This window comes from Lissotriton helveticus, chromosome 1_1, assembly GCF_964261635.1.
Source record: "Lissotriton helveticus chromosome 1_1, aLisHel1.1, whole genome shotgun sequence".
NCBI classification, from domain to species: Eukaryota; Metazoa; Chordata; class Amphibia; order Caudata; family Salamandridae; genus Lissotriton; species Lissotriton helveticus.
The window spans coordinates 1,949,362,489-1,949,389,772 of NC_136057.1; the positions used below are offsets into that span (position 1 = coordinate 1,949,362,489).

Genomic DNA, 27,284 nt, shown 5'->3' on the forward strand with positions numbered 1-27,284 from the left:
TCTCTTGCTCCAATGAGAAAGAGAAGAGGAACCTGTTACCCTTCCCCTGTCTCGTAGTAGCCTGGCCTGGTGGCTTTTAGTAGCAGCACCCTAGGGTCTTCAAGGTAGACTACACAACCTTATTGTACTCCCCAGATCCTACAGCCTACTAGTCACTTGCAGAACACCTGTCTGATGGGCAGCATGGCGCAGACCTTCTTAGGGCAGCTGCAGTCAGTACTTGTCTACCAAAGTACAAGGGATCTCTCTTCTTTAAGATCCCTAAAAAGTCCGCATTTAACTGCCCCCCAGGGGGAGTGTGGAAGCAAGTGCCATTAGCACTGGAGTCTACAAAAAAGTGATGGATGGAAGCTTCAATTATGTTCAGTGACTGGTAATTACTTGGGGCTGCTTTCAAGTCAATTGATATTATGCACACCATGCCACTTTAGTTTAGACCCAGCAATATGCAAATCAGTCTTGACCCTGCTATAATGGGATGACGCCCCAAGAAATTGGATGCTCTTGTGTATCAGTAAAACTGTTGTCCATTTTTTCTAGAAATCAAGTCAAAAAGTACAAAATGTGATGCATCATATGAAATCTTGGTATATAAAATTAAATATGTTCTTGGGTTTATTGCCTTCTTATTGATGATTCAGACATCCCCCTGCAGGTGGGTGCAATCAATTGTTGTACCCTCTTGCGGGGGGAGGGGTCTCTGTTCCCTTCTGAAATGAGGGTGGGTGCTGTCTGCATTGTGAAAGGCAGCTGCTCCATCTTTAACTAATCTGCTCAGGGCAGTGCGAATTTGCGGCTGCTCTGTGGGCAACATATTATCAGTAATAAGGGACACATGTCCCTGTTTGTGTTTGGAGCTGCAATTTGGAGGTGTGCTTGGTGCAAGCATAGACAGTTCACACTATTAATAACATTGTCCAATGTCTATTAAAATGCCGTTTTTAATTTCAAAATCTCCATCTCCAGCAACTGACATTCTATTACATTCAAAACTAAAATCTTTCAGAAAGGAAGGTTGTGTGCAACTGGGCTTGTTTCTGTTTTTATTAAGGGTGTTTCTACTCATATCCATCTGTTCAGGTAACACCACATTTTGTCTGCTAAAATGGTTTGGACTTTCTACTCCCCTTGATATAAAGGTCGAAACGCTGTTGACCTTCCAGCACAAACCTTGGGCAACTCTACTGTTCAAAAAACTGTCTATGCCTTGGAAAACAATTTATGTCAAAAATAATTCTGAACAAAAAGTACCATGTGTTACCTTGCGCTGTTCTTACACCCACATTTATTGTAACCAGTGCTAATACTGTTCCCTGACTTATTTTGTCCTAAATGCAGTTTGCTTCTTGCATCTCTCATCAAACCTTTAGTCTCTCTTCTCCTTTTTTTGCAACTTCATTTGCATGTTTTATTTAACGGTCTTATAAACATTACTGTAGGACTTGTCCCTTTTTGGCTAAAGTTCCCTAAACTTTTTGCTTTCACCCTAGACTTTTTTTCTGACATGGTGTTGCGAACTTAGATGCTTTGGGCACTTTGCCACTGCTAAACAGTGTCAAAGTGCAAGTGTTCCCTGTATAAAGTGTAATGGTAATTGGTTGTCCATTAATGATATGTTGGCCTTGCTAATAAAGTCCTTAGTAAAGTGCACTATGTGTGCCAGGGCTGGTAATGCAAAAGCTACTAGTGGACCTGCAGCACTAATTGTGCCACCCACACAAGTAGCCTTAAAAAGGGATTTCAGGCCTGTGTTGTTCTGACAAGTGCACTCACTTGCCAGACCTTACGCTTCCCTTTCTATGCACATCAGACACCCCTGTGGTAGGTCTAGGGTACCCCCTGGGCAGGGTGCAGTTCATGTGAAAGGTAGTACATGTACTAAGGTGTGTGCCATGTCTTGACAGTGAAATAATCCCCATTTCGTTTTTCACTGTGTAAAGGCCATCTTGCCCATAGGATAGATTGGGAAGGCTGTGAAATATGTTTTCCAGCCTATCTTCCTAAAGGCTTAAGATGAAAAGGTGATGTTTAGTATGCCTGGATGCACAATGTAATAACACATCTTTCTATGAAGGTGGTTTTTGCATTGTGTGTTTATAAGCCACTGTTTTAGAAGTGGCTGGGTTTTTGTGCTCTAACATTTCTGTGTGTGTCTGCCTGGTTGTGGATTGACTGTCTGGATTCGAAAGCGATAGGATCTGGGGAATGTCTTGACCCAGGGGAGGAGGTGAGACAGCAACAGGCTGACCTGCATCTGGAGTGTAGTGGGAGGAGTAACCCTTAGAGGCAAAGAGGCCTGGGTTGCTGCTATCAAATGTTTGTTCCATCGCCTGCTGAGTTATTGAGAATCCAGACCCCCACTAATCAAAGGAAGAAGGTGTCACTGATAGGGAGGCACCCAGAACTGGTTTGAACAGGGGTCAGTGCTCCCTGAACACAAAGACTTCACAGCCATTGAGGGGTATAACTATGAGAGCTGAAGCCCCTGAACTTTGGAGAATGGCTTGATCAAGATTGAACAAGCCTGGAGCTATTTCGTGGTTAAGAGGAACCTTTGCCAAGGAAGAAAAAACTGAATAGACTGAAGGAAAGGATTGACCCTTGCTGTGTGTTCTGGGGCTGGCCTGCAGTTTGCTGTTTTAACCAAGGAAAGGCTGAAGGAACTTTGCTGTGTGCTGTGTCCCCCTGCTTGAAAGGACTTTGCTGTGCTGATACCTGAAGTAACTTATCCCCAAGGGCCCGAGGTGAGCGGGTTCAAGGTTGCGGTAACTCAGGAAAACAATAGTTTCCAGGAGAGTCTCAGCAGCATAGTGTGCGCGTGCAGCCTGACACCCTCGTAAGAAGTTCCCTGTGATTGTGGGCACCTGGAGTCCAAGCGAGGATCAGCGACGCTGTATGCGTGTGCTTTTTGCAGCCTGAACCTTTTGTGAGGATTGTGTAGTTATTGTGTGCACCGGAATCCAAGTGAGTCTCACGACGCTGTGTGCGCGTACTTTGTGCAGCGCGAGACCATCGTGAGGATTGACTTGTATTGTGCACCCGGAATCCAAGTGAGTCTCCACGATTCTGTGTGCGTGTGCTTTGTGCAGCCTGAAACCTTTCGGAGGATTGCTTTGTTATCGTGCGTCCGGTGTTACAGTGGGTCTCAGTGACACTGCATGCGTGTTCATCGTGCAGCCTGAGACCCTCGTGTGGAGTGCCCGGTGATCATGCACCCGAAGCTCAAGGAAGTCTCATTGACGCTGTGTGTGCCCTGTGGCAGCCTGACATCGTCGTAGCAGTTGCGTTCCAGACCGGCAGCCCCGGAGAAGCTGAGCCGCTGGCCCGAGCCCATCGATGCCAAGTCCCAAAGATTGCATCGGAGGCCCAAGTCGCTGGACGAGTAGAGGAGAATGAGTTTGCACCCCCCAGGTAACACGTGTCGACTCCTGGGGCGGGGTGCAGGCTCGGAGGGAGACGCTCTCGGCCTCTTTCTCATCTCAGCAGTGCGAGCCTCTGCTTCGGCTCGTATCGTGGCCCGTATTGCCAAGGGAGTGGCAGTACCAGGGCCGGATTGAGGAGCTGCACTTTTTGTATTATACCATACCCCTGTGGGGGCAACTGTTGTCAGAGGCTACCTGCGAGTCAGCACGAGTGGTGGAGGGCCCGCCTAAGGCACTGTGATCGGTGCCGGAGTGTATTACGGATTACTCTATTTCTGCATAAAGGAGTACTTGATTGTTGTAATACGTTGTATTATTCCTGCACAATGAACTACCTGATTAATGTATGATGCATGGCATTATTTCTGCATAATGAACTACCTGATTGTCGTATGATGCAATGCATTGTTTCTGCATAACGAACTACCTGATTAGCATTACGATCTGCATAACATTATGTTAGGATAGGTAATCCACTCACAGCTCGGGGAGAAACATGGCGGTAGCAGGTTAGGCTGCCGTGGTGCTCCGTTCCTGAGCTCCTGCTAGCAGTTGTTCTTTCGTACTGAAAATGCTTTAGAATCAGCTTTTTTTTGTATTGGGAAAAGAGAAAGGAGGAGAGTAACCCAAGGCACGAAGAATAGTGTAATATTTCCGATTTTTGAGTTTCAATCCGGCTCCGCGTTCCGCTGACCCTCTCACCTGGAAGGACGTCTGTTTTCTCTCTCCATGTGCTTCATCCCGGTGGAGGCGCAACGCTCACGGACTGCAGCCTCCAAACACCCGACGTCGCCATGGGCCCCGCAGGGTCTGTGGCTAAGGTCCCTGGCCGCCCTGGAGCTCAGGCAAGGCAGGAAGCTCCGGAGTTTCCTGCAGGATTCCTATACTAGCTCTCCTGTTTGCCCAGAGGGTGCGAGTGATTCAGTAGCGACGGAGGCGGCTGTGGTGGCAGTGAAGGGGGGCCAGATAGGGGTGACTGCTGGCATTGCTCGGGGGGCTCACGGAGAAGGTGAGAGCACGGATAGTGCAACCCCAGTGTTGTCGGCCTTAGCTACATCTCTCCAGTTATCTCGGCGCAAAGGTAAGCGAGCATACAAAAGAAAAGAGGTGAGAGGTGCATTGAATTCGATCAATTTGGGTATAGCCTCAGCTGGGATCACTGCCCCAGTCTCCGCGGTAGTAGAGCCCGCAACAGTCCCTCAAAATAGTATTGTGACCCCGGAGGCTTGTTAAACTAAAAATAAAACCTCGTCATAATTATCAACGGATGTTAAAGCAAAACGGGCAAAGGGGAGCAACAAGGCTGTTAAGAATTTAAAATCTGTGCTCAACCCTGGCTCCAAAATTACGCCTTCGCTGCGCTCATATTTTAAGGTCGTGCCACAGATATTGGACCTTACTGAGGATCCTGCCCCTTCTATGCTTGGCCCTTTCAATGCTCCTTTGCAGCTAGATATATCCCTTCCGCTAACACTTAGTTTCCCATTAAGTTTCCCATTAAGCTACTCCATGGAAGTAGCGCGGGTGGACGCCGTTCCGGCGGTAGGAAGTGAAGTGTCCTCAGCTCCCCCTTTGGATGATACCCACCTGCAGCCAGCCCCACAGGAAGCCCCACTACCCCCACTACCTCCACTACCCCCTTTTCCATCTAGCGAACCTAGCGGTACAGAGGGTGTTTCTACCAGGGGTGATGTTGAGGTAGAGTTAGAAGACCAGCAGGAAGAGGTACTAGGGGCGTATGAGGTGCAAGGGGATGTTCAACAAGGGGTCATGAATATTTCCCCTGTTTCCGCTATAGAAAGCAGCAATATTGCCATCACCAGTATTATGGTGGCTTCCCTGCAACTAATGTTTGCCACCCTATCTTCGGACATAAAACAAGGTTTTGATGAGTCCACGGCCAACCAGAGGGAAATCAGAAATGTTTGTGAATCGCTGGATAACAAGATTGACTGTCTCACCTCGAGAACAGAAGCCCTGGAGGAAACAGTGTCTGAGTTATCTTTACATCTGGATCAGGCAAAAGAAGATATTATAAAGCTTAAAAAGGAGGACCTTGCCCTGGCTGAGAGGATGGAAACGCTGGAAAGTAATGCCAGACGCAGTAATATACGTATCCTCAATGTCCCAGAGGGGAGTGAGGGTTCAGATATTAAACATTTTGTAATTTTGCTCCTAAAGGAGGCACTATGTCTGGACCAATCTACTGAAGAGTTGGCCATTGATATCCAGCGGATCCATAGAGATCCCTTCAGACGGAACCCTCAAAGGTCTAAACCGAGAAAGATCCTCGTAAACTTCCATACATACTCTCTTAAGGAACATATCCTTAACCTAGCCTTAAAGCAAAAGTCTCCGGTTGGGAAAGGGTTTAATTTTCAGATAAGGTCTGACTTATCTAAGGTCACTCTGGAGAAGCAGTGGGAGTTTGGTAGGAGGATGGATGCATTCAGGAATATGGGTGCGACAGTCCAACTTGGCTTCCCTGCCGCGCTGAAAATAATGTACAATAATAAAAATTGTAATATTCGTACAGTACGGGCGGCAGACGAGCTATTTTTGACTCTGGGGAAGGATAAGGGGTCTTCTGGATAAAATAGACATAAGCTTATAAGCTCCCTCTCTTCTCCATCTTATAAAAGCGGATAGAAAAATTGGTTATAAAATAAAATGAGAAAGTAAATAAAAAAATAAAAAGGGGGGATAATATTAATTGAATATAGTTTATCCACTTGGGAGGTTAATAGGTGTAGGTAGAGTATAGTTGGAGTAGAAGGCACAATTTTAGATCACTATGGGGAAGTCTCATGCTCTTTCTTCTTCACCCACTACATCCTCTACATTAGTATATATTTTTTTTATCGCTCTTTTATTATTTGTTATTTGGATACAGTCACTTAGTAGGAGCTCAGGTAGGGGTACTATCTACTGGACCTGTTTGGGTTAGATCGCTCAAGGTTTTCTCATGGGGGGGAGGTAGCTCATGGCACTGGGGCACTAGGTGGGGGGTGTGGGTAGAAAAATTAAAACTTTCCTCATTTTCCGATAGGTTTCGTTTAGTTTTAGTAGTAAGGTAGTATTGTCAAAAGAGTTAGCCTCGCAGGTAATGCAGATTATTGTTAGCCTTCTCTCTTTAAATCAGTGGAAACTCGGTGGTAGGGTTTATACCTCATGAGTAGTCTAAGAATTTTCTCCTGGAATGTTAATGGCTGCGCACCAGACCCAGAGCAGATAAGATTATGCAATATCTGCGCGATTCGGATGCGCAGGTCATTATACTCCAGGAGACACATCTAATTGAGACAGAGATACTCTCTCTGGTTAAGAAAAATAGGTGGATTGATGTGTCGGTATCAACCTCACGAACGATGAATATTAGGGGTGTGACTATCATTTTTTAAAAATCAATAAGAGATAGAGTAATTTCTCAGATAGTAGACCCAGGTGGCAGATGGGTCATCACTACAGTAGTTATTGAAGGGACTCAAATTACGTGTGTTGGGTATTATGGGCCTAACCAGGATGATCCTTTGGTCTTGGAATCCCTATTCTCACATCTTCTGTCTTTCCCGGAACTGACCATCTTGGTGGGGGATTTCAACATAGTATTGGACCCCTCGTTAGATAAGACCCATAACAGTAGACCTATGGCTCTTTCTAAATCTAGAGCTTTCCTGCTTAATTGCATGAAGCAATACGGTTATGTAGATATTTGGAGGACCAGGTCAGGACAACAACAAGAGCCTCTTTTCGTAATTACAAGTATCACCACCAATCGAGAATAGATTTTTTCTTAATTAGTCACAAGCTGGTGGACTCTGTTAAGAGTGCCTGTTATTCCCCTTCTCATCTTTCTGACTATTCATCAGTATCTTTGGAACTTACAGTGGTTACTAAAACCTCTTCTAGATCTTGGTCTTTTGACCGTTCTCTACTCTCGTCACCTGATGACGTTTCCTTCATTAAAACCGAAGCCCAGAATTATATGCAAGATAATATTGGGTCATCTACCTCCGGCATAATATGGGATGCCTTTAAGGTGTGTTTGAGAGGTCTTATTACAAACAAGGTCGTATTCCGGAGGAAACAGTATCAACAGGAAGTTGCATCCATAGAAGCTGATATACTTAAAACTCAAGTTGATATCTATGCTAACACTGCCTTCTCTGAGTCTATGTTATCACCGTTACATAATAAGCTACTCTCTTTAAAAGGACAACTGGGTTCTGTATTAAACCAGAGAATTTTACAGAAATGGGAGGCTTTTAAAATAGCCCATTTCCAGTACAGGTAAGGGGATGGTAAATTATTGGCCTGGAAGTCTAAAACCGATCAGGTCCGTAACAATATTGAGTCTGTTACTACATGTTCTGGGACTTTTTCTTCTGATGTAGACATCAGAAGAATATTTAGAAAATTCTTCCAGTCCATATATTATGAAGATAAAAAGAACGCTCCAGAGCGTATTGAGAGTTGGTTGAGTGGAATCTCTTTACCTTTACTCTCCTCAGAACAACGTACCTTTCTTGATAGTGTTATCTCAGAGGAAGAGGTCAGGGCTGCAATTCAGGGGAGTAAGGGGGGTAAGGCGGCAGGTCCAGACGGCCTACCAGCTGAAATCTACAAAGCCCTGGAAAAATAAATAACTCCCTTTCTCACTACCTTATTTAATCAAATACTCCAGGAAGGGTTATCACCTCCGGCAACTTGGGATAACGCATCAATCACCCTTATCTTAAAGCCTGGGAAGCCGGCTTCAAATTGTGGGTCATACAGGCCAATCTCAATATTGAACACAGACTATAAAATCTTTGCTGCCGTTCTTGCGAAGAGGTTGGGTCTGGTTGCACCCGGTATTCTACATCCGGACCAGAAGGGGTTCGTCAAGGGCCGTCAACTCTATGAGTTGACATATGACTTGATAGGGGCCATTGACATGGCAACCATTGATTCCGTACCTCTAGCTGTCCTGACGTTGGACGCCACCAAAGCGTTCGACAGGGTAAATTGGTTATACCTGTCGGGGGCTTTGGCAAAATTTAATATTGTGGATGACTTTCGCAGAGCAGTCAGTCTTCTTTACCAGAGCCCTACAGCTTGTGTTCTGGTGAATGGATATTTATCGGACTCTTTTACAATCACAAGGGGGACGCAGCAGGGCTGCCCTCATTCCCCTCTTCTATTTGATCTCTATATAGAACCCTTTGCCCAGAGATTGAGAGAGGATATTAACATCAAGTCCTTTATTTATAGGGGATGGGAAAAGAGGGTGGCCTGTATGCGGACGATATTCTGATTTTTTCATCGGAGATCCGCACCGCGTTTCCAGCAAAGTTGGCTTTAGAGTTTGGGGACATTTCAGGATACGAGGTTAATGCCTATAAGACTGAAATGATGGTCTGGAATGATGATGCCAGCGAGATAAATATGCAACCCAGTTTAAGTCTTCGATACTTAGGTCTCAGTATTGTTAAAGACATAAATCAGATTGTTACAACTAACCTTGCTGCTGTTGCAAAAGATTGCCGTAAACTAATGCAATCCTGGTCACAGCTCCCATTATCTTTGCCAGGTAGAGTCAATCTGGTGAAAATGACTATCTTACCAAAGATTTCTTTTTTATTTAATACAATTCCTCTTCATTTTGATGCATCTTTATTAGTTAAATTACAGGGAGATATTTCTTCTTTTATTTGGGATAAACGTATCCCAAGGATCAAATGGAAGAAACTTAGGCGTCGCAGGGAAAAAGGCGGCTTAGCAGCTCCAGATCTGCAAATTTACGCATGGGCGTTCCAACTTTCCCATGCCCGAATGCTATTAAAGATGCCCACAGATGTGGGCATTGGGAGCATGTTTTCAGCTTTGTTAAAGGGGGAAGGAGTAGGTCAGTCAGGCTTTCTGTTTAAATTTGGAGACCCTAAGTTCTTCAAAAAGATCAAACTGAAGGTGCTGCAGGGCATGGCAAAAACTTGGGCTAGACTGAGGTCTTCAATAAAGTTGGGGTATTTCTCTAGTAGGTCTCCTCTTTGGGGTCTTCCCGAGAGTCCGGGTTGGCTGGGAGACAGTCTAGCAGTTCCGTTGAGTGATGCAGGAGTAGAGGTTTGGGGAGATCTGTTTGTGAAAGGGTGTTTGCTCCCATGGGAATGTTTATAAAACAAAGTTGGGCCTAATTTCTCGAGATTTAAGTACATCCAGATCGCTAGTTGTGCTCACTCGTCCACCTCCCAGCCCTCTCCGGGGAGCAGTTTACCATTGGGGGGGGGTGCCAACTTGAGTCCCTTCTGTTAGATAAACCTCCGGCCAAGAAGGAGATCTCTCTATGGTACAATCTAATTCAGGAAGAAATTGACGGGGAATTCCAACTACCAGAGTCTCTGTGGGGCCCCTTAATTCTCAGCCAAAATGTGCAGGATCTGTGGCTGACATCTTGTAAGGTCCTGTGGGACATTGTTAAGCCAGCTTGGCATCGCAGAAATCATCTTTTCACCATACACAGGGCCTACTTTTCCCCACAGAGGCTGTCAAAATTCTCTTTGGGAGGTCCTGTGGCATGTGCCCGGTGCGGCTTAGAAGCAGCCCCGGATGCGCATATGTTCTTTGACTGTCCCCACTTGGCTCCATTCTGGGGCTCAATAAGCAACACACTTATGTCCTCACTGGGCTTTCAAGTGTCAGTCGACCTCCCTCTTGTAATCTTCGGAGTTATAGATTTGGCTCGGAGCCCAGCCAAGAACCTTTTGTTCTATTCCATTCTATTGGCAAGAACTCGACTGGGTCCATTAATTGCGCCTGTTTTTTTTTTTTTTTTCCCCCTGGTCCAATGATTACGCAGCTATGGTTTAATTTTCCTGCTTTGCCTTTTTCTGGTTGGAAGTTCGGCATACAATGGCAGTAACTGGTACCTTAGTGTTACTCCTTTTCTAGGTTTCCTTGGTGTTGGCCTCCACAGATAGAGTCATTGCTGTTGGGAGTTGGAACCACTCGTAAACAAAATCCCAGCCAGTTTTGTAACTGAGGCAGCATGACGTCTTTTTTATTTCTGTTGTCGACACTTGAAACCATGGTGGTTAATGAGGACCAAAAAAACCCAAAAAAAACCAAAACAAAAAAAAAACATTATGTTAGGATTACGGTAGAATGTTTAGAAGCGCCCATTAATATCGCCAGAACTTACAAGTGCTGGCTGGCCTAACAATCGGCCAGAGGGAATATTACTTATTGTATTTCTTTTTATATAAAGTTTATACTTGTTTTTATAAAACTCGTGTCAAGTCTATTTGTGGTGTCATCATTGGGTTCCTGTGAGCGTGGTTGCAAATACTTTACACATTTGCCTTGAAGATTAGCCTGGCTATTCATGCCAAGCTACCAAGGGGGTGAGTGGGGCTATCTCAGAAGGTGACCATCCTTTCCCTGACGTGGAACCGCGGATCTCTATTTTGCCTAAGGTACCTACCTCAGTCAACCAGGGATCCCGGGTCTAACAATTACCTGTTGAGACATTGTTTTTGTTATGAACTATTATCACCCAGGTCTCAACTGGGTATAAGGGTGAGCTCCTGTTGGTTGATTCCAGTGGTTCATTTCCACCACATATGTTTTAAATAAAACACAACCAATTAAACGACAGGCATCTGAAAAAATGAACCAAGAAAGTCTAACACTAGTTTGTTATAAATACATTTTTAGCCATGCCTCATACTCATTCTGCAGCATCACACGCTACTCCAGTAATAGGACCATAGACTGTACATTGCATTTTCAGAAGTGCTCATGTAAAACATAGTTTGGAAGGCATCGTTATGTTAATGTATTTTAATCCTGTCGATAGCACCAAATTTACTTGGACTGGTACCCAAATACACTCAACGATGCACCTAGTCCAGAACCCTCAGCAGCGCTCATTTTAATTGATATAATTCATTCTGTAAACTGCCATACTGCCCTCTCCTCTATCAACTTGCTATTATTCCAGTAGAAATAACTGTCCCAATGATAGTCTTGACTCGTATATGTCCTAACTATTGATGAGCCATGCACATTTCAGCCAATGCACCTCAAGCTCGCAATGCAGAACACCCTTCTCTTCACCGTTTAGAGCGAAACAATTCTGGGTAAGCATAAATTCCGATCTACAGCTCCACCTCCAATTTTTGAAATGCGAGCTCGGGTGATGTACCTCAATGTACCTCAATCTTGACTAGAGGCACGAATTGATATTACGGCCACGAGACAGACAACTGTTCTCTCCATGCACCTCAAACACAGCACTTGATTTACCCTTTCTATCACTTTCAAATACTTGTCATACATTATAGTTGTCACAACTGAACTCGTGAGTAGAAGACTTAAAGTAGCCCAACACTTACAGCCTGTTTTAGTTATCCGGGTCTACTAAAGCGTGTTCAGGAGCATGTGTAGAGTAACACATGTTCAACTCCAGGCATGTACAATGCAAAAGCAAGACAGGTCACAGTGAAAAACACAGCCACTTGAATGTTTGCCATCAATTTATTGAAGCATTACAAGGGCGGCTTACCTGCCTCTAAAACCATCCTGTTCTAAAATCTACAGATGAGTGAAAGAGGCTGGAATAGGCACGATGGAGACTTAGAACAGGCTGCCAACTAGGGGGAAGCTACAACCTCACTTGTGAATAATGCCCCAAGGTTATCTTCAGTAACAGGGTGGAGTGAACTCTCCTACAATCCCTAAACACACCTGTCAGACTAATAAATGACTCAGCTCACTCTACATCAGCATGAATTGCAAATTCCGCTTTAAGTTGGAGTAGTATTCAAATACCCAGTACCCACAACGGCGGCAGTGCAAGGTTCTGCTGCTGTTTCCTGTGTTGTTGGGCACACTAAAGTCTCAAGAGGGAAGGATGCTAAAATTCAAAAGGGCTTGACCTTGTGGATTATTGTCAAAGGCCCAATCACAACATACTGCTCCTTCTTTCACTTTAAACACCTAGCCATGTTATTCAAGGTCTGACGCCTCTCAGTACAGGTTGATATATTTCACATTTGCAGCGTTGTGATTGGTCTGAGCGCCATGGTTTGGCACTTAGACATGGACTGGGACCCTAGGATGTTCCCACCCAGGCTGTACAATACAGCCAGTGGAAAACATGCAATGTGTGCATGACTGTTTGCCCTGCCCAAGGCGGCCAGCCAAACAGTCATCCGCACTTAGAGAGTGCCACTACTCACAAACCCCTCCTCTGCCCAGCCCCGCAAAACTACCTCAGCATGGAAAAATAAAATTATAATAACATCGAGTTATTATCATTTTAGTTTTCCTTTTTTTGCGTGCTGAAAAGCAGGGGGGCAATGCTCCATCATTGAGGAGGAGCCGCCCCTGAAAGCTAGTGCTCTTGCGAACACTGTTCGACCACTTTCGCCAAGTCTCAAGAGACACAAGAGTGGCAGTAAATTGGTGGCTGATGGTCCTCCATTTTTGTCATCATCTCTTGCCTCTCCGGGATCTTTGGCGAATGGTGATAAAGTAATGGATGCAGGGAATCCAGATAGTCTTTTCGCGCCGCCAGCCACCATCTCACAGTGCTCCATTTTTAAACAAATAAGTGCAGTGACCTCCAAGGGCCAACCCTTGGTGCTTCCGAAAACCTGTCATCTCACCTTGTGTCTCTTTCTTTCACCGCCCTACATTGCCTGCCACTTTATTTCATACTCATGGCTTCTTTTTACTCACTACTTGTTATATTTTTGAACATTTGGAAAGGAGGAGTTGTAAAGATTAGCAGAGGATGGGGGGGATGTGTCATAAGCCACTCGGAATGTATTAGATTTCAGGTACAGCTGAGGGGGATGTATGACGTTACAATGCATACTTTTACATCGCATGCCTTTACAACGCGGTTTTTGCAACGAAAACCTTTACAACGCATCGCGTTTTGGGGTGCTGGATAGTGAATAGTTTAATTTACTATTCCAACTCCACTCCCCGCGGACACTAGGGAAGGTGTTGGACAGTAAATTAAACTTATTCCCTATCCTAGAGCGTCCCCCAGCGCAATGCGTTGTAATGGTTTGCGTTGTAAAAGTTGCGTCGTAAAGGTACTGCGTGGTAAAAGTTGCGTTGTAAAGGATGTTTCCCGCTGAGGGTTGGTCTGAGGAGTGTAAGGCCAGCTTCTGATTAGCTGTGGCATGACTAATAGCTGCCAACTGTTCCGTTTCTGCCAGGACAGTCCAGGCAAGTTGGAGACTGTCCCGGGTAATTCCCTATTCCAGGACAGTCCCGGCAATTGCACTTACATGTCACTAAAACATATACAAGAAATATTAGCTTCCGTTTCTCCGGGACCCACAACAGACCAATGCGTCCTGAAGGTAACAGTAAGTACCTCAGGAGGAACCAGGCTCCGCGTAGAGTGACTATGATAACAAATATCAGTAGCAGGCCGGCCGTGGCTTCAGTCCGGGGGTCGACGAGCTTAATTTGGTACTAAATTGTATGTTGGAAGACCTGTAAAAAGAGTGATACCCATGATCTTTTTCAGTGACGCTGCGCATTTTGTACCTCAGAAATTTGACGTAACGCGATTCTTAACATATAGATGGCAATGCAGCATTATTCTGAGAGAAGGTGCAATCAAAATACAGTCAATCACTGGCTGTACTCGTGGATGTCAATAATCTAGCCACACCAGTGGTCTAAGTGGGGAAAAAAGTTGGGGAACTTCCCCCTCCTCCTTTCTCTTTGCCCCCCCCTAAAGCTCTGCCCCACATCTCCCCCTTAGAGCTTCCCCCTCCTCCCATCCCTCTGCCCCCCAAAAGTTCTGCCCCACCTTTCTGAAAGGTCAGGGGCAGACGCCTGCCATGTGACTGACATGGCCAAGCTCTCCTGACCTTTCACAGGCGCTCACTCCTGGCATGTGACTCACTCAGCCCAGCTCTCCTCTCCTGTCAGGTACACACTACTGCTGTGTGACTGACTCTGTCCAGCCCTCCTGGCCTGTCAGGTGTACACTGCTGCCATGTGACTGGCAAGGCCCAGCTCTCCTGTCCTGTCAGGCACTCACTCCTGCCTTATGAATGACACGGTCCAGCTCTCCTGTCCTGTCAGCGCTCACTCCTGCCTTGTGACTGACTCTGCCCAGCTCTCCTGACCTGCCAGGCCCTCACTCCTGCCTTTTGACTGGCACGTTCCAGCTCTCCTGATCTGTCAGGCGCTTACTCCTGCCTTGTGACTGACTCTGCCCAGCTCTCTTGTCCTGTCAGGCGCTCACTCCTGCCTTGTGACTGGCGGGTCCCAGCTCTCCTGACCTGTCAGGCGTTCACTCTTGCCTTGTGACTGACTCTCCCCAGCTCTCTTGTCCTGTCAGGCACTCACTCCTGCCATGTGACTGACACGGCCCAGCTCTCCTGACCTTTCACAGGAGCTCACTCCTGCCTTGTGACTGGCTCGTTCCAGCTCTCCTGACCTGTCAGGCGCTCACTCCTGCCATGTGACTGACACTTTCCAGCTCGCCCAGCCTTCAAAAGGTTTAGACCTGAAGTTTTTCAGTAGGTCCTTCCGCCTTATCATGCAGCCAGCTCTGTTGAGTGAGGATGTCCAGGGTAGGAAGGTGCTCCCTGGGGGCCACCGTGGGCCACAGGTCATGGAGCCAAAATGTAAGTACAGACCTACCCACGTGAGCTCACGACTTCCGGCTTGGCATAGGCACAACCCCAGGACCCCCTGACTAGGAGTCCATGTGCGTGGCACGGCCTGATTGGCGCCTACTTTACATTCACAGGGACCCTTAACTGCAGAGCACTGCTCTTGCCTGGCTCTGCCTGGTTGGCTCCTGATTTTATCATTAGACTGTGTGCATTCTTAAGCAGCTCCTTGGTTACAAACAAGGCTTGGTTGGCTCCTGATGTTATCTTTGCCCAGGTATGTTGTGAAGGATTGATTGGTTCTGACATGACCTCCTTGGCTCCTGATGTTATCATTGCCCAGGTATGTTGTGAAGGGTGGATTGGTTCTGACATGGCCTCGTTGGCTCCTGATGTTATCATTGCTCAGGTATGTTGTGAAGTATGTATTGGTTCTGACATGGCCTCCTTGGCTCCAGATGTTATCATTGCCCCGGTATGTTGTGAAGGATGGATTGGTTCTGACATTGCCTCGTTGGCTCCTTTTATTGCCATCAGTGCCGATGTCCTATGAAAAGTTTCATGTTCACTGACATGGCCAGGGTGGCTCCTGATCTTAACAAGAGATCACTGTGTTCTAAAGAGTTAGTCTGGTTTCCGTCGAGCCCTGGTGGCTCCTGCTTTTATCAAGAGGCTCCCTGGTTTCTCACAGTCCCAGCTGCAGACACTGAGCTGTTCTCCTCAGCGCCAGCGCCTCGAAGGTACCCAGGTGTTTTTTTGGCGCTGAGTCCTGTACAGCAGGTGAGGTGGCCAGCACAGCAGCCGCTGTTGGCAGCCCGTGGGGTCCTGTGACGTGAAGGTGGTGTGTCCAAGAAAGAATGGGCAGATCTCTTTGTACGGGGACGAGCTCAGGGGCCTCTAAGAGGGGCAGAAGAACAAGTAACAAGCATTGGCATAGCCAATAGGTCTCGCCTCAGGGACCTTATAAGTATTTAGTCATGCAGCAGGTCCCCTTTCAGTTTATGGAAGACACTGCATAAACTTTGGAAATACTTTTAGCGAACATTCCTAAAACTGCAACATGTGCAAGAAGTAGAGTTTGAGTAGAGGAGGTCGCACTGTTCCTGAGAATGATATAAACTGCACGTACATGTACTGGTATGAGCGGCGCCATAAAACAAATTAAATGTTTGTGACAGAGGGACTGTGGAGAGACAAGAGGCACTGTTAGCCAGTGGTTGTGAGGGAAGCCGTAGAGAACGAGGCCATGGGGCACCCCAAAAAATTGTTGAACGGGGCGCCAACTACTGGTCCTGGGAGAGTAAGTAAAGTCTAGCACTGTGCTGTTTGAGATTGATAGTTTTTTTCCAGTTGGGTAGTTGTTGTTATCGGTCTTGGCTGTGTGTATGTATGAACTTTAATCACACATTGCTTATTTTATAATGCAAGTGACAAGCTGTGAGAGTAGTAAAAGTAGATGGATTGAAATTATGCTACTTTTGTGGGTTGGGTGGAGCTTTGGGGTAGTGGGTGTGGTACATTTTGAAGTAAGTAATTGATAGCTGTTCTGCAAAGTGTCCCAAGAATTTCTTTTCAAATATTGACAACTATGCATGACTCTGCTACTCCTGATACACTTGATCTGCTGAGAAGACAAAGAGGGTTTGCGGTCAGACACAACTTGTCCAAGTATGTGGATAGCTCTCAATAAAGTGTCATTTTCCTTTTTGGGGCTAGGATTGATTTAATGGACAACTCCAACTATGTTTTTTTTTCTCTGTGATGTCACTTGGAAACCCTTGTTAGATATCACTCCATCATTGAGATGTACTAATGTATAATTCTATATGTTGCCTGCATATCTAGACACACAAACACCTCATTATTTACAGGGATTTGAAGGGTATGGCTCATTAAAATACCACTCTCTAACACATTCGCGTCAGTCACACCTAAGACACCTTCACCTTCTATCCTGCTTGACTTGCCTTCCCTGTCACATCATTTGTTTCTAGTTGGGCCCACCCCATTGGTTGTTGAGGGAAATCTCAGACTCACAGGGGCATATTATCAAGGACCGGTGTTAAAATTATCGCCGTTTTATCAGCAGGAAACTGCCGATAAAATGGCGATAATGGGCTTGATAATACGCCCTTGTTAATTCCCATAGAAGCCCATGGTCTGATGTTAACATGGGCTTCTATGGGAATTAACAAGGGCGTATTATCAAGCCCATTATCGCCGTTTTATCTGCAGTTTCCTGCCGATAAAACGGCGATAATTTTAACACTGGTCCTTGATAATATGCCCCACAGTTTCCAAATCTCTCTACCTGTAACCAAAGCTTGCCAGCTCAGGATGACATTTTTAGGTGTAAGGGGCCTCTGGTTACAACCTTCGGCCCAAGAAGTTATCAGAGTCTGGAGTTGGGGATTTTAGCCTCCAACGACTATTTGAAGAATGTTATCTTGTTTCCATAGTACTTCTGAACTGTAAATTTACTCAACATGCTTCCTGGAACAACATGACAACTGTAGTGAAAAACGACACCCTAAAAACGGCGTACTCCGTTGACATTACGATGAATAGATTCCCCCAGGAACGGATAGCAGAGGTAGTATGCATCGAAGACCTTTCCTCACAGAGCTGGAGAATACAACTGCCATTTAGGCTGGTGTGGTGATTGCTAGGGCGTAGTTATAGTCTATTTTACAGATTAAAATAAGGGGAAAATCCTTGCAACCACTGTGGGTGTTTTAAGGAGACTGGAACGAAACAGGAATGTATTTGGCTGCTAAGATATATTTCTCAGGCACAACACCTATTGGTGAAGCAAGTATTTATTAGGTTCAGGTGTACAAAGCTGCCTCTATAACCAATCCAAACTCGAGCTATCCTTCCTGTAACTTTGAGAGTGATGGTCCTGGGGACTAAAGCAGTAAACTGCACTTCTTGTTATCTCTCTCTACACTGATATCTCTGACTTTTTATTCAAAATAAATTTTTGGAGGTTAATGATGCCTTTGACTTCTGTCTAGGAGGAGTTGTGAAGTTGCATCTTTGTGGCCTCAATGTGTAAAAAAGTGTGTTGCTCAGCTTAGAGAGATTTGAATGTACTGTGTATGAATCTTTCTGTCGACCACATTGTTCACTTAACGACTAACATGCAAGGCAGGACAGATTAGACAGGTTGTCTCAAAGTAGGTCAGTGGCATTCTTTAGTCCACATTGTCCCAGTGACAGCCAGTGTGATTGTTTGTTTAGGAAGCTGAGCTCGGAGCATCACTAGGCCAAAGGGAGAGGAACCAGTACTTTCTCTCCAGCTCCTTGCAGTTGCCCGCATTCCAGTTTCTGGGCTCCAGTGTCTGTTGTCCATCTGCAGCATGGCTCACACTTCGGAGGATGATAATGATGAGACTTGTGGTGTTTTTTTCATTTGGTTGGTCATGCATGCTTGCTGGTTGCTGTGTGTCTAACAGAGGCAGGATGTTAGGAAATGCAAAGCTGGTGAAGGCATGCGTGCAGTGAGGTCTGATGGCTTTCGGAGCGCAGGATGTATCAGACCCAAGAGGAGGCCACCCTCTCTTCTTTTGTGATTGTGAATCCTGGTAGTGCAAACAGACCTAGCCCTCAGCTGCAGATGATGCTCGCTTACTTTCTAGCCTTGTGGAATGAAAGCACATGCTCCATGAAGCATCACAAAGCAGCTCTACAGTCTCTACCACCAAATGAAATTGAATTAAGTTGTGGGCTTGTAGGATCTGAATACAACATGTGCATCTTGTTTGGTGGCAATCACATAATACTGTGATACCATTTAATTCATACCCATGCAGGTGCGTTCATGCATTGTCCAGGTCTGAAACCTGGCATCCTTGGCGTGGTTTTCCTTGACTTTTGGCCCCTACCTCCTGTGTTTTTGATGCTGTGCTGGATTTGGTTTTTGCTGGCTTTGAAGCTTTGGGCACATTGCCGCAGCTGATCAGTGTCAAAGTGCAAGTGCTCCCTGTGGAAATTGATATTGTGATTTGTTCTCCCTGATTGCCATTTTTTTTACCAGTAGGTCCCTAGTAAAGTGAACTGGGTGTGCCAGGGCTGGTGAATCAAATGCTCCTGATGGGCTTGCAGCACTGATTGTGCCACCCTCATAAGTAGCCCTGAAAAGAGGTCCCAGGCCTGCCACCGCAGTGCCTGTGCGCAGTTTGTTAACTGCCATGTTAACTTGGCAAGTGCACCCACTTGCCCGGTCCTACCTTTCCCTTTTATTACACAAAAGACACCCCTATTGTAGGCCCAAGATACCCCCCTGGGCAAGGTGCAGTGTATGTGAAAGGTAGGACATGTACTGGTGTGTGTACCATGTACTGATAGTGAAATACTGCCAATTTCGTTTTTTACTATTGAAAGGCTATCTTGCCCCATAGGACCGAATGGGGCATGCTTTGTAACATTTTACAAGCATATCTTCTAATAGGGATAAGATAGAAAAATGTGGTATCCCTGAACTCAGAATTTGATAACACATACTCTAGTGAAGATGGTTTTTAAATTGTGTGTCTGAAAATACCACTTTTAGAAAGTGGCGATTTTCTTATTCAACCATCCTGTGTGCCTCTGCCTGTTTGTGGATTGACTGTCTGGCTTTGGAGTGACAGGTCCTGGGGATGTGCAGTGGCTCCAGGAGTCTGGATGAGTCAGCAATAGGCTGAATCGTCCTGGTTTCCATTTGGAGTGGTGGGGGGGCGTAGCACCTGTACCTGAATAGGGCTGTGACTGCCTTCCACAATGCTGGCTGCACCCCCCGTGGTGTGTCTGGAGCCAAGGCTCACACTGACAAAGGATGTTGTTATGCACTTGCAGAGTGCCCCCCAGAACTGGTTTGAAATGGGCTAGGAGACCCTTGGACAAAGAGAACAAAGACATTTTGGGGTATAAGTATTAGACCTAAAACCCCAATTCAAGAGGAACCTTTGCCAAGAAGAAGCGCTGGAGAGACTGAGGAGAAGTATTTCCTAGAACTTAAAAACTATTCTGCTGGGTTAGGATTGGGACTGCTTGTTCTCTGAGATGGAGCTTTTATTCCTGCGGTAGATCTCACATGTTTTATAAATGTACTTTATTGAACCAATGTGAGACATGAATCTTTCAGCAATTATCTGAAGTGCTGGACAGGATATTTACCCACATTCATTGAAAAATAATTTGGGATTGTGTGTTATTCATTAGAATTGTTTATTAACATGATTGTTTTGTATTTTTATTATTTGTATCTTGTGATTTAACATTTCTCTTCCACTAATAAAAAAACGATTGATAAACAAAGCATATTAATTTGGCACCCAATTCAGCTCAAATTGGATCCAAATAATTAGCATCCAAACCACTAAAACTCTATTTCTGTGAGAATTACTTTTACATCAAGAGTTCAATTTATTTAGGTAAAAAAAAATAAACATATGTAACTGCATAATACAAACAAAAAGCCAAGATAAAAAAATTATACAATAAACATAAAGGACAATAACAGAACTGAAGAAATATTTGGTCAACAATCTTTTGGATAAACTTTCAATGAAGGAGCGAGGGGTAATTTAATGGTCTTTTTTCACCCTCCCTGTTGAATAGTTCACACTACATAGAGCGAGATTGACAAGGGGTGTCAGACAGCACCGGTCCACCTAAAACACCTTTCTTCAAATTGCATTTTTTTCTGGGATACCTATTGTTTAAGAATGCTAGGCCCTAGCCCACACAAGGCGACATGTTTTGCCACAGATAGGGGTGGGCTCCCACTTGGGGGAGTGTTTTTGGCCACATGCATACTCCACTTGTCATCTTACTGTGTAGGGTCTAGAAACAAAAATATGATGCTATAAAAAAGGTAGGCGAAGTTTGATATAGAAACATTTTTTATTGTTAACATGGATTCTAAAGTTCTAAAACACCAATAAATCTATATTTTACTTTCATTATTGTATTACAAACAAATAAATGGATGCAATTTAATATATATTGCGAATGTAATGGCCAATCATCAATACATGATCGGAAGCTAACTTAGATTAATGAAATAAATCATAACGAAGCAATATTGTCACCCTTCTGATGAACCAACAACACAACTGCTTTACAGAAATTTCACACCAGCCTCTGTTGTTCTCACAATGAAACCACCTCCATATAATAAAGATTGCACTGTGAACGTTCTATTTAGAAATTGCAGTTTGAACAAAGATCTCACACAAAGTTAGAATGAATGAATGAATTTTAGATGTTATTAAGCGCCTGGTTACTCCAAGGGAGTGTCCCAGCACTAAGCAGAATCAGGGCCTGGCAAGTCAGGTGCAAGTGGACTTCTAACACTGCCTAAAGAGCCAGGGCTTCAGATTTTTACAGAAACTTGCCTCCGACTGTACAAGTCTTAGGTTAATTGGCATTGAATTCCATTGCTTGGCTGCGTGCAGCCCAAAAGAGCAGCCGCCAACTCTTGCATGGCGTACTCTGGGGATTACTGCCAGCGCTGCTACTCCAGATCTAAGTGCTCTGGAGGGAGTGTGGGCCTTGATCAGGGGGAAGAGTTAGCTGGGACCCCTCTGATACATTATCCTGATTAGTATACGTAAAACACAGGGCTTTAAACGAGATTCTGTGTTTAACTGGGAGTTCAGTCAGACCATGGCTAATAATAGAGCATTTCGGTAATCTTAGAAGCATCCGGGCTGCAGCGTCTCACTTTATGTCTTGGTCATAGCTGTTCTATTAATATCTAAACTGGGAGCCAGTGGAAGTTTTACCTGCAAGGTTTTGCATTGTTATTATTCCCAATAATTCCTGTTTCAATTTCAGTTACTCCGTTTGGTACTTAAGTCTAATCATTCGCTATCTTCATAGCTGTGTCCCCACATTTCTCTTTTTTCCCCTTCCTAACCTCTTTGTTCGCTCGTCTATGCTGTCTCTCTGACCCTTGTCCTATTTGTGAACTGTAACTCTTCAGCTCTATCACCTTTGTGCAACCTAAGCTCTAGGAAGACTTATCCACTGCAATAGGTTTCATTTTTTTCTTTTTCGTTTTTAAAATGTGTGTAACACAACATCTGCTGGCGGCCAAGCCTGACCTTTTAAAGATGATCTATTGTTTCATTTTTGTTATTTAAGTGATGTAATGCTGACTACTACTTTGGATATGAACGCTGGAAAAAAATCAGATAAATACATAATATATCACATTGCTTGACGTAAAACAAGGTTAAATATTGGGATTGACCAATATGCCCTCTTTCTGCTTCTTCACAGTTTTAAGTTCATTGGTTAATGGTAATTGTTGGTGTCCAGGCCTGAACCAGAGCTTAGGGTGGCGATGTGTTGCATGTGGTGTCCCGACCCCTCATTTGAAGGGAGGTGGGGTTGGTTTTGAATTATGACGATGAAGTCCCTTGAACAGTATTTTTTCAGATCCTTATTGAAGTTGGAGAGCTTGTCAAGGCTCCTGGAGTTGATAGACAGCGATCCTATACTACTATTACTATGAATATGTATTAATTGCATCTACAGATTGTTCTGGTATTGATGGACACTGGATTTCAGATGTTCTTACAGTGGTCAGCAAGCGGCTGAAGGTAGTCGGGTTGACATGGAGAGAAAATCTAGAAGTGCTGTTGTATTTGGTGCATAGATAACTCGCAAGTAGTGAATTGCTGCTCCCTTTAAAATACCTTTTCGATACTGCAAAGTTGGAACTAATAGTAAACTATATAAAAATCAAGTTTTCAAAGGAATCAATCCACGGTTAAACAGGATTAAATTTTGAACACCAACAACATTTTCTTCATGTTTGTAACACACAAATATATTGATAATAAAGAAGCATTTATGAAATGAGAATTACACTACTTACTTTCACATTTTAATGGGGGCACCCAGCCATCTATCGTGCATGTTGGTTTTCTGTCATTGCTGTACAGAGCCACGAATCCAGAATTACACTTTAAGTCAACTGTGTCATCTTGTCTGTATTTGTCCCGTCTTGGCAGCATTTCACCGTTGGCCACATTTTGATAATAACACTCGATTTCTAAGAAAAAGTATGAGTGATTTTACTGTAGAGCACACAAAAAAATCTCACGCTAAATGCATTTTACAAATTCAAAACAGGCAGATCGAGGTTGAGGACTGAGCAGGACACATCAGACCACGATAGAGAGTCACAAAGCGGGAAGATAAAGTAAAGAGGACATTTCTCATATTTCTCCTAAATCAATCTAACTGGAATAGGAATGCTGTAAAATGAAAGATATGCCAAAGAGGCTCATATGAAACTATACCCCAATATAAGTATGTCACATAGTTCTACTACACCAGTTCAGTAGTGCTCATTTCATCAATCTTCGAAAGAAGCCTGCAGCATGTGCTCTAGCAGAATTTAGCCTTATTATGTCTGATAGAAGTGCTTTGGGAATGCATTAAATATATAATCCTCAATTGATTTCAAGATTCTGACCGTGCCTTTAAGTGTTTTTAGGTGTGGAGTCTAATAATATGTCTGTTTGATCAATTCTAAAATTGGAGAACCTCAAGGTGTTAAAAACCAGTCTTACAAAACTCCTTTTTTGTGAATTGTCAAAGTAAGGAATACCCCTTTCCAAAGAAAACTGAAGCATTCTCCAGCAAAAAACACGAAGTCTTACAAGTCCTAAAAAGATAGAACGTGTATGAAGAAAGCATTTTTAAGCTTGAGAAAGGTGTACGGTGGAAAAAACAAAACAAGGACTGCAGCAGTCCTTTTTCTAAGTCTATGATGACCCAATTTAAAATTGAAAAGAGGAAAGAGTGTCAAAGAAGACAGTAACAAAAGAACAAAAACAAGAAAAAAGTAAGTAAGCAAAAGAGGGTGATGGGAAAAGTGGTAGGTACACAGAATTTTGAACAAAAATCAGTGGGAGAGGAGCATTAGCACCCCATAGACACGGCGAGGGACAAGGGGAAAGGAGTGATAACAATAGATTAGTCTAATGAAGGAAAAAATAGTGAGTCCAAGGGTGAATTTTCCCTAATGAATGGGAGAAGGAAGAAGATGGGGTTAGATTAAAAACATGAGAAAGCAGAAGACCGAGAAATTAAATGTAGAGGGTACAGGAAGAACGTCCCCAATTAAAAAAATGATTTGCAAGGGATGGAAAAAAAAGGAAAAAAAAAAAGAATTAAAACAATTTCAGCAAGAAGAACATTCACTTGATTGTTTTCATTAAAATTGTGAATGCCTTTCATGGAGAAACATTTGTGGAAACCGATTCAACAAAAATGGTTCATTTGAACCAGCTTTTGAAGGTTTGTTTTTCATCTGAAACATATAGAACCATGGCTTCCATTTACCTTGGACAAGTCTTTGTGTTTGGTCCAAGACCATGGGGAATATTTACATGAAAATGGCACAGAGCGGTGCTGCAAACAATTTTGCTGTGCCAACCTCCGTCATTTTAAAAATGCAGGGATGCGCCGTATTAACAGGAATACGGTGTATCCCTGTGCTCACCCCTACACTGGAGCTAAAAAAGCTGCCTAGCACCAACTCAGGCACCCTTGCACTATAGTGCCTGCATTGCAGGGATGATTATTAATGAGATTTTGCTCCTTCTGTGTGTGCTGCACAATGCAGCACACAGAGAAAGAGTAAAAAATGAGGAGAAATAAATATATTTCTCCTCGTTGCACCACATTAATCACTCCTTTCGAAAGGCGTTCGTTTTTGATGCTGCCTCTGTTTTACAGATCCTTGTAAATCTGGAGCAGTGTCAAAAAGCCATGGGTGTTTCTGAGAACGCCCTCAGCAACACCGATTGCGAGCCTCTTGACAGAGGGTCACATTTACAGGCTGTGTTAAGCCACGCAAAGTGGCTTAGCACAGCTTTTTAAATATGGGCTTGCATAGAGCACCACAAGAGCTTTAAAAAAAGTGACGCTCCAGTGGTGCTAGTGGCTTGTAAATATGCCCCCATGTGTGAGACATTCTGGGTCAGATGGCAATTAGAAGTTTCAATTGTGACAACGTTTGAATCTGCCAGCCCAAGTTCTCCATACTGCGCACCCTCAAATTTGGGACTTTTAGCATTTGACTAGGGGTAGGGAGGCAGAGCAGGTGGTGTATGCACGTGTTGTGGGATAGAAATTCAGATTTCAGGAACGCAGCATTTAACCCTCAATGAATAAATATCCAGTCAGTGTAATTGTTTTGAAAAAGGAAAGTATTTACAGGTGAAACTAAATACTACGCACAAATTTATAAATATGTAAAAAACACTAATATAACTAAATGCAGATAACAGTGGTAAATCAAGACTAGTCCCCATTGGTTTGAAGCACCTTTAACAGTTTGTGGACCAGCAGATCCCAATCCCTAAAACCACAATACCTCCATACATGCCATTAAGTACTCATGCGTCTTTGTTATATTTCAATATTAAGTTCACTTCAATGCTCTTACAAAAATATTTGACATTTCACTATTGAAAAAGGAAGTTTCTATTTTTAACACAGTTTCAATAAGGAACATTTCTTACTGAGCATTGTGAGTATTTAATTGGAATACCATTGGCCGCTTTACACAAAGTGCCCCAAGGGCGCAACAGGCTTTTGCGCCAGCTTTGTGCACCCCAGGCCACTTTGGTATTACAGAAGGGGCTGCAGACACCTTCTCTAATACGGAAAGCTGTGGCACACATACAATGCCAAGTCTATCCTCAGAGGGTGTTCCCTCATTTGCATGGGGGTGTGGCCCCATGAAAATGAGGTCATGCCTTTGCCTCTGCACCTGCTCCATATTATAGACGAGGGAGCAGAAGCAAATAAGCTGCCAGAAGGGGCACACTGACAGTATACCACCTAAGATAGCAGCCCTATGGAGGGGGAAAGTGAGTGCTATGGACCCCCAGACATCCCTTTGGGTGGGTGCAGTCACTCACTGCACCCGCATGCAAGGGGATCTTTAATCCCCCTTAAAAGTGCAGGTTGCCGTCTGCACAGTTAAACGCTGAGCAGCTCCTTCAAGACCGCTCCTTTTTTTACCTAAACGTGCTGCCCCTAGGGCAGCGCGAGTTCGCAGCTGCCCTGGGGCAGTGCATTCCATGTAATAGGGTGCACTTTCCCTGTTTGTGCCGGGTGCACCTCATGACGAGGGGCTTGTGACTGATAGACGCAGACCTTGGTGCTTCAGTTTTAAGTCCTGAGGTGCCCTGGGCCAAGTGTCCTTTAGTGACTCTTTTTCTCATGTTTAGTGCATGTGTGCATGGGTGTGCGTGTGTATGTATAAATGTATGTATATTAGTGTGTGCATGCTGCTGTGAATATGTTTGCGTATATACGCCCTGTCTATATATTGAATTGAACATGGTTTCCAAAATCGGTACCAGCTCTTCTATTAAGAGATTATACACTTCATTAGGGGGGGCGTCAGTGTCTGCAGCCTTACCGTTCCTACTTTAAGAGAGACTTAAAGGAATCTCCTCCTTAGTTATGAGAGCCTCAAGTATCTCCCAACTCTTCGTTGTTAGACTAGGCAATTGTATCTTACTCATCCAGACCGTAAGAAACTCAGGACTAGGGCATGTCTCCTCCTTGTATAGTGTGGACAATAGGGAAACTATGCAGGCTTGCATGTCCTCCATTTTATCTGAGACATCCCCTCTGACGTTCACAACCAATTGTCTAATGACTTTCCTAGATCTATCTATCCTAGCTTCCTAGGCCAGGAATGCTCCAGCATTTTCCCCATACTCAAAGTTCTGCATACACCTGGCATGTCACTGCACTCTACACTTTTGATCTATTTTAATCCTGTAGTCTTGCCTTGCAACTTTTAGGACTCTCCATATCTGCTCCCTTACAGTGAAAACCCCCGAACGAGCCCGGAGAAGGTCAGCCTCCAGTGAAACCACTCTGTCCTCCATACCTTTTAAGCTTGAGCGTTCAGCATTCTTTTTAACATAGGTCAGATTTTGTAACACCCCACTAATGTACGCCTTGAAGGCATCCCACACAACATCCAGGGAGGTGGACCCAATGTTGTCTTCCAAGTAAGCTACATATGCCTGCTTTAATGTCTGTCCTGTCTCAGAATCTACGAGGATAGCCCTGTTTAATGTCCATCTTGCGTATCAAGTAAGAGAGAGAGGACTAGATAGCTAGTCCGTATCCCCAAGGATTTATATGTAATCAAAAAGGACTATGTGTGAACTTATTACAGGACTCAGAGCTGTATTGT

General features: G+C 44.3%; 1 protein-coding gene across 2 annotated transcripts in view; it reads right to left on the reverse strand.

Moving 5' to 3' along the window:
• Positions 1-27,284, reverse strand: part of LOC144755218 (complement factor H-like) — a 1,175,739-nt gene that overhangs the window by 941,241 nt on the left and 207,214 nt on the right. For both annotated transcript variants that reach the window (XM_078643916.1, XM_078643925.1), the window contains exon 7: positions 22,926-23,102. In XM_078643916.1, the coding sequence (XP_078500042.1) occupies positions 22,926-23,102 (177 nt within the window). The remainder of the gene's footprint in view (positions 1-22,925; positions 23,103-27,284) is intronic.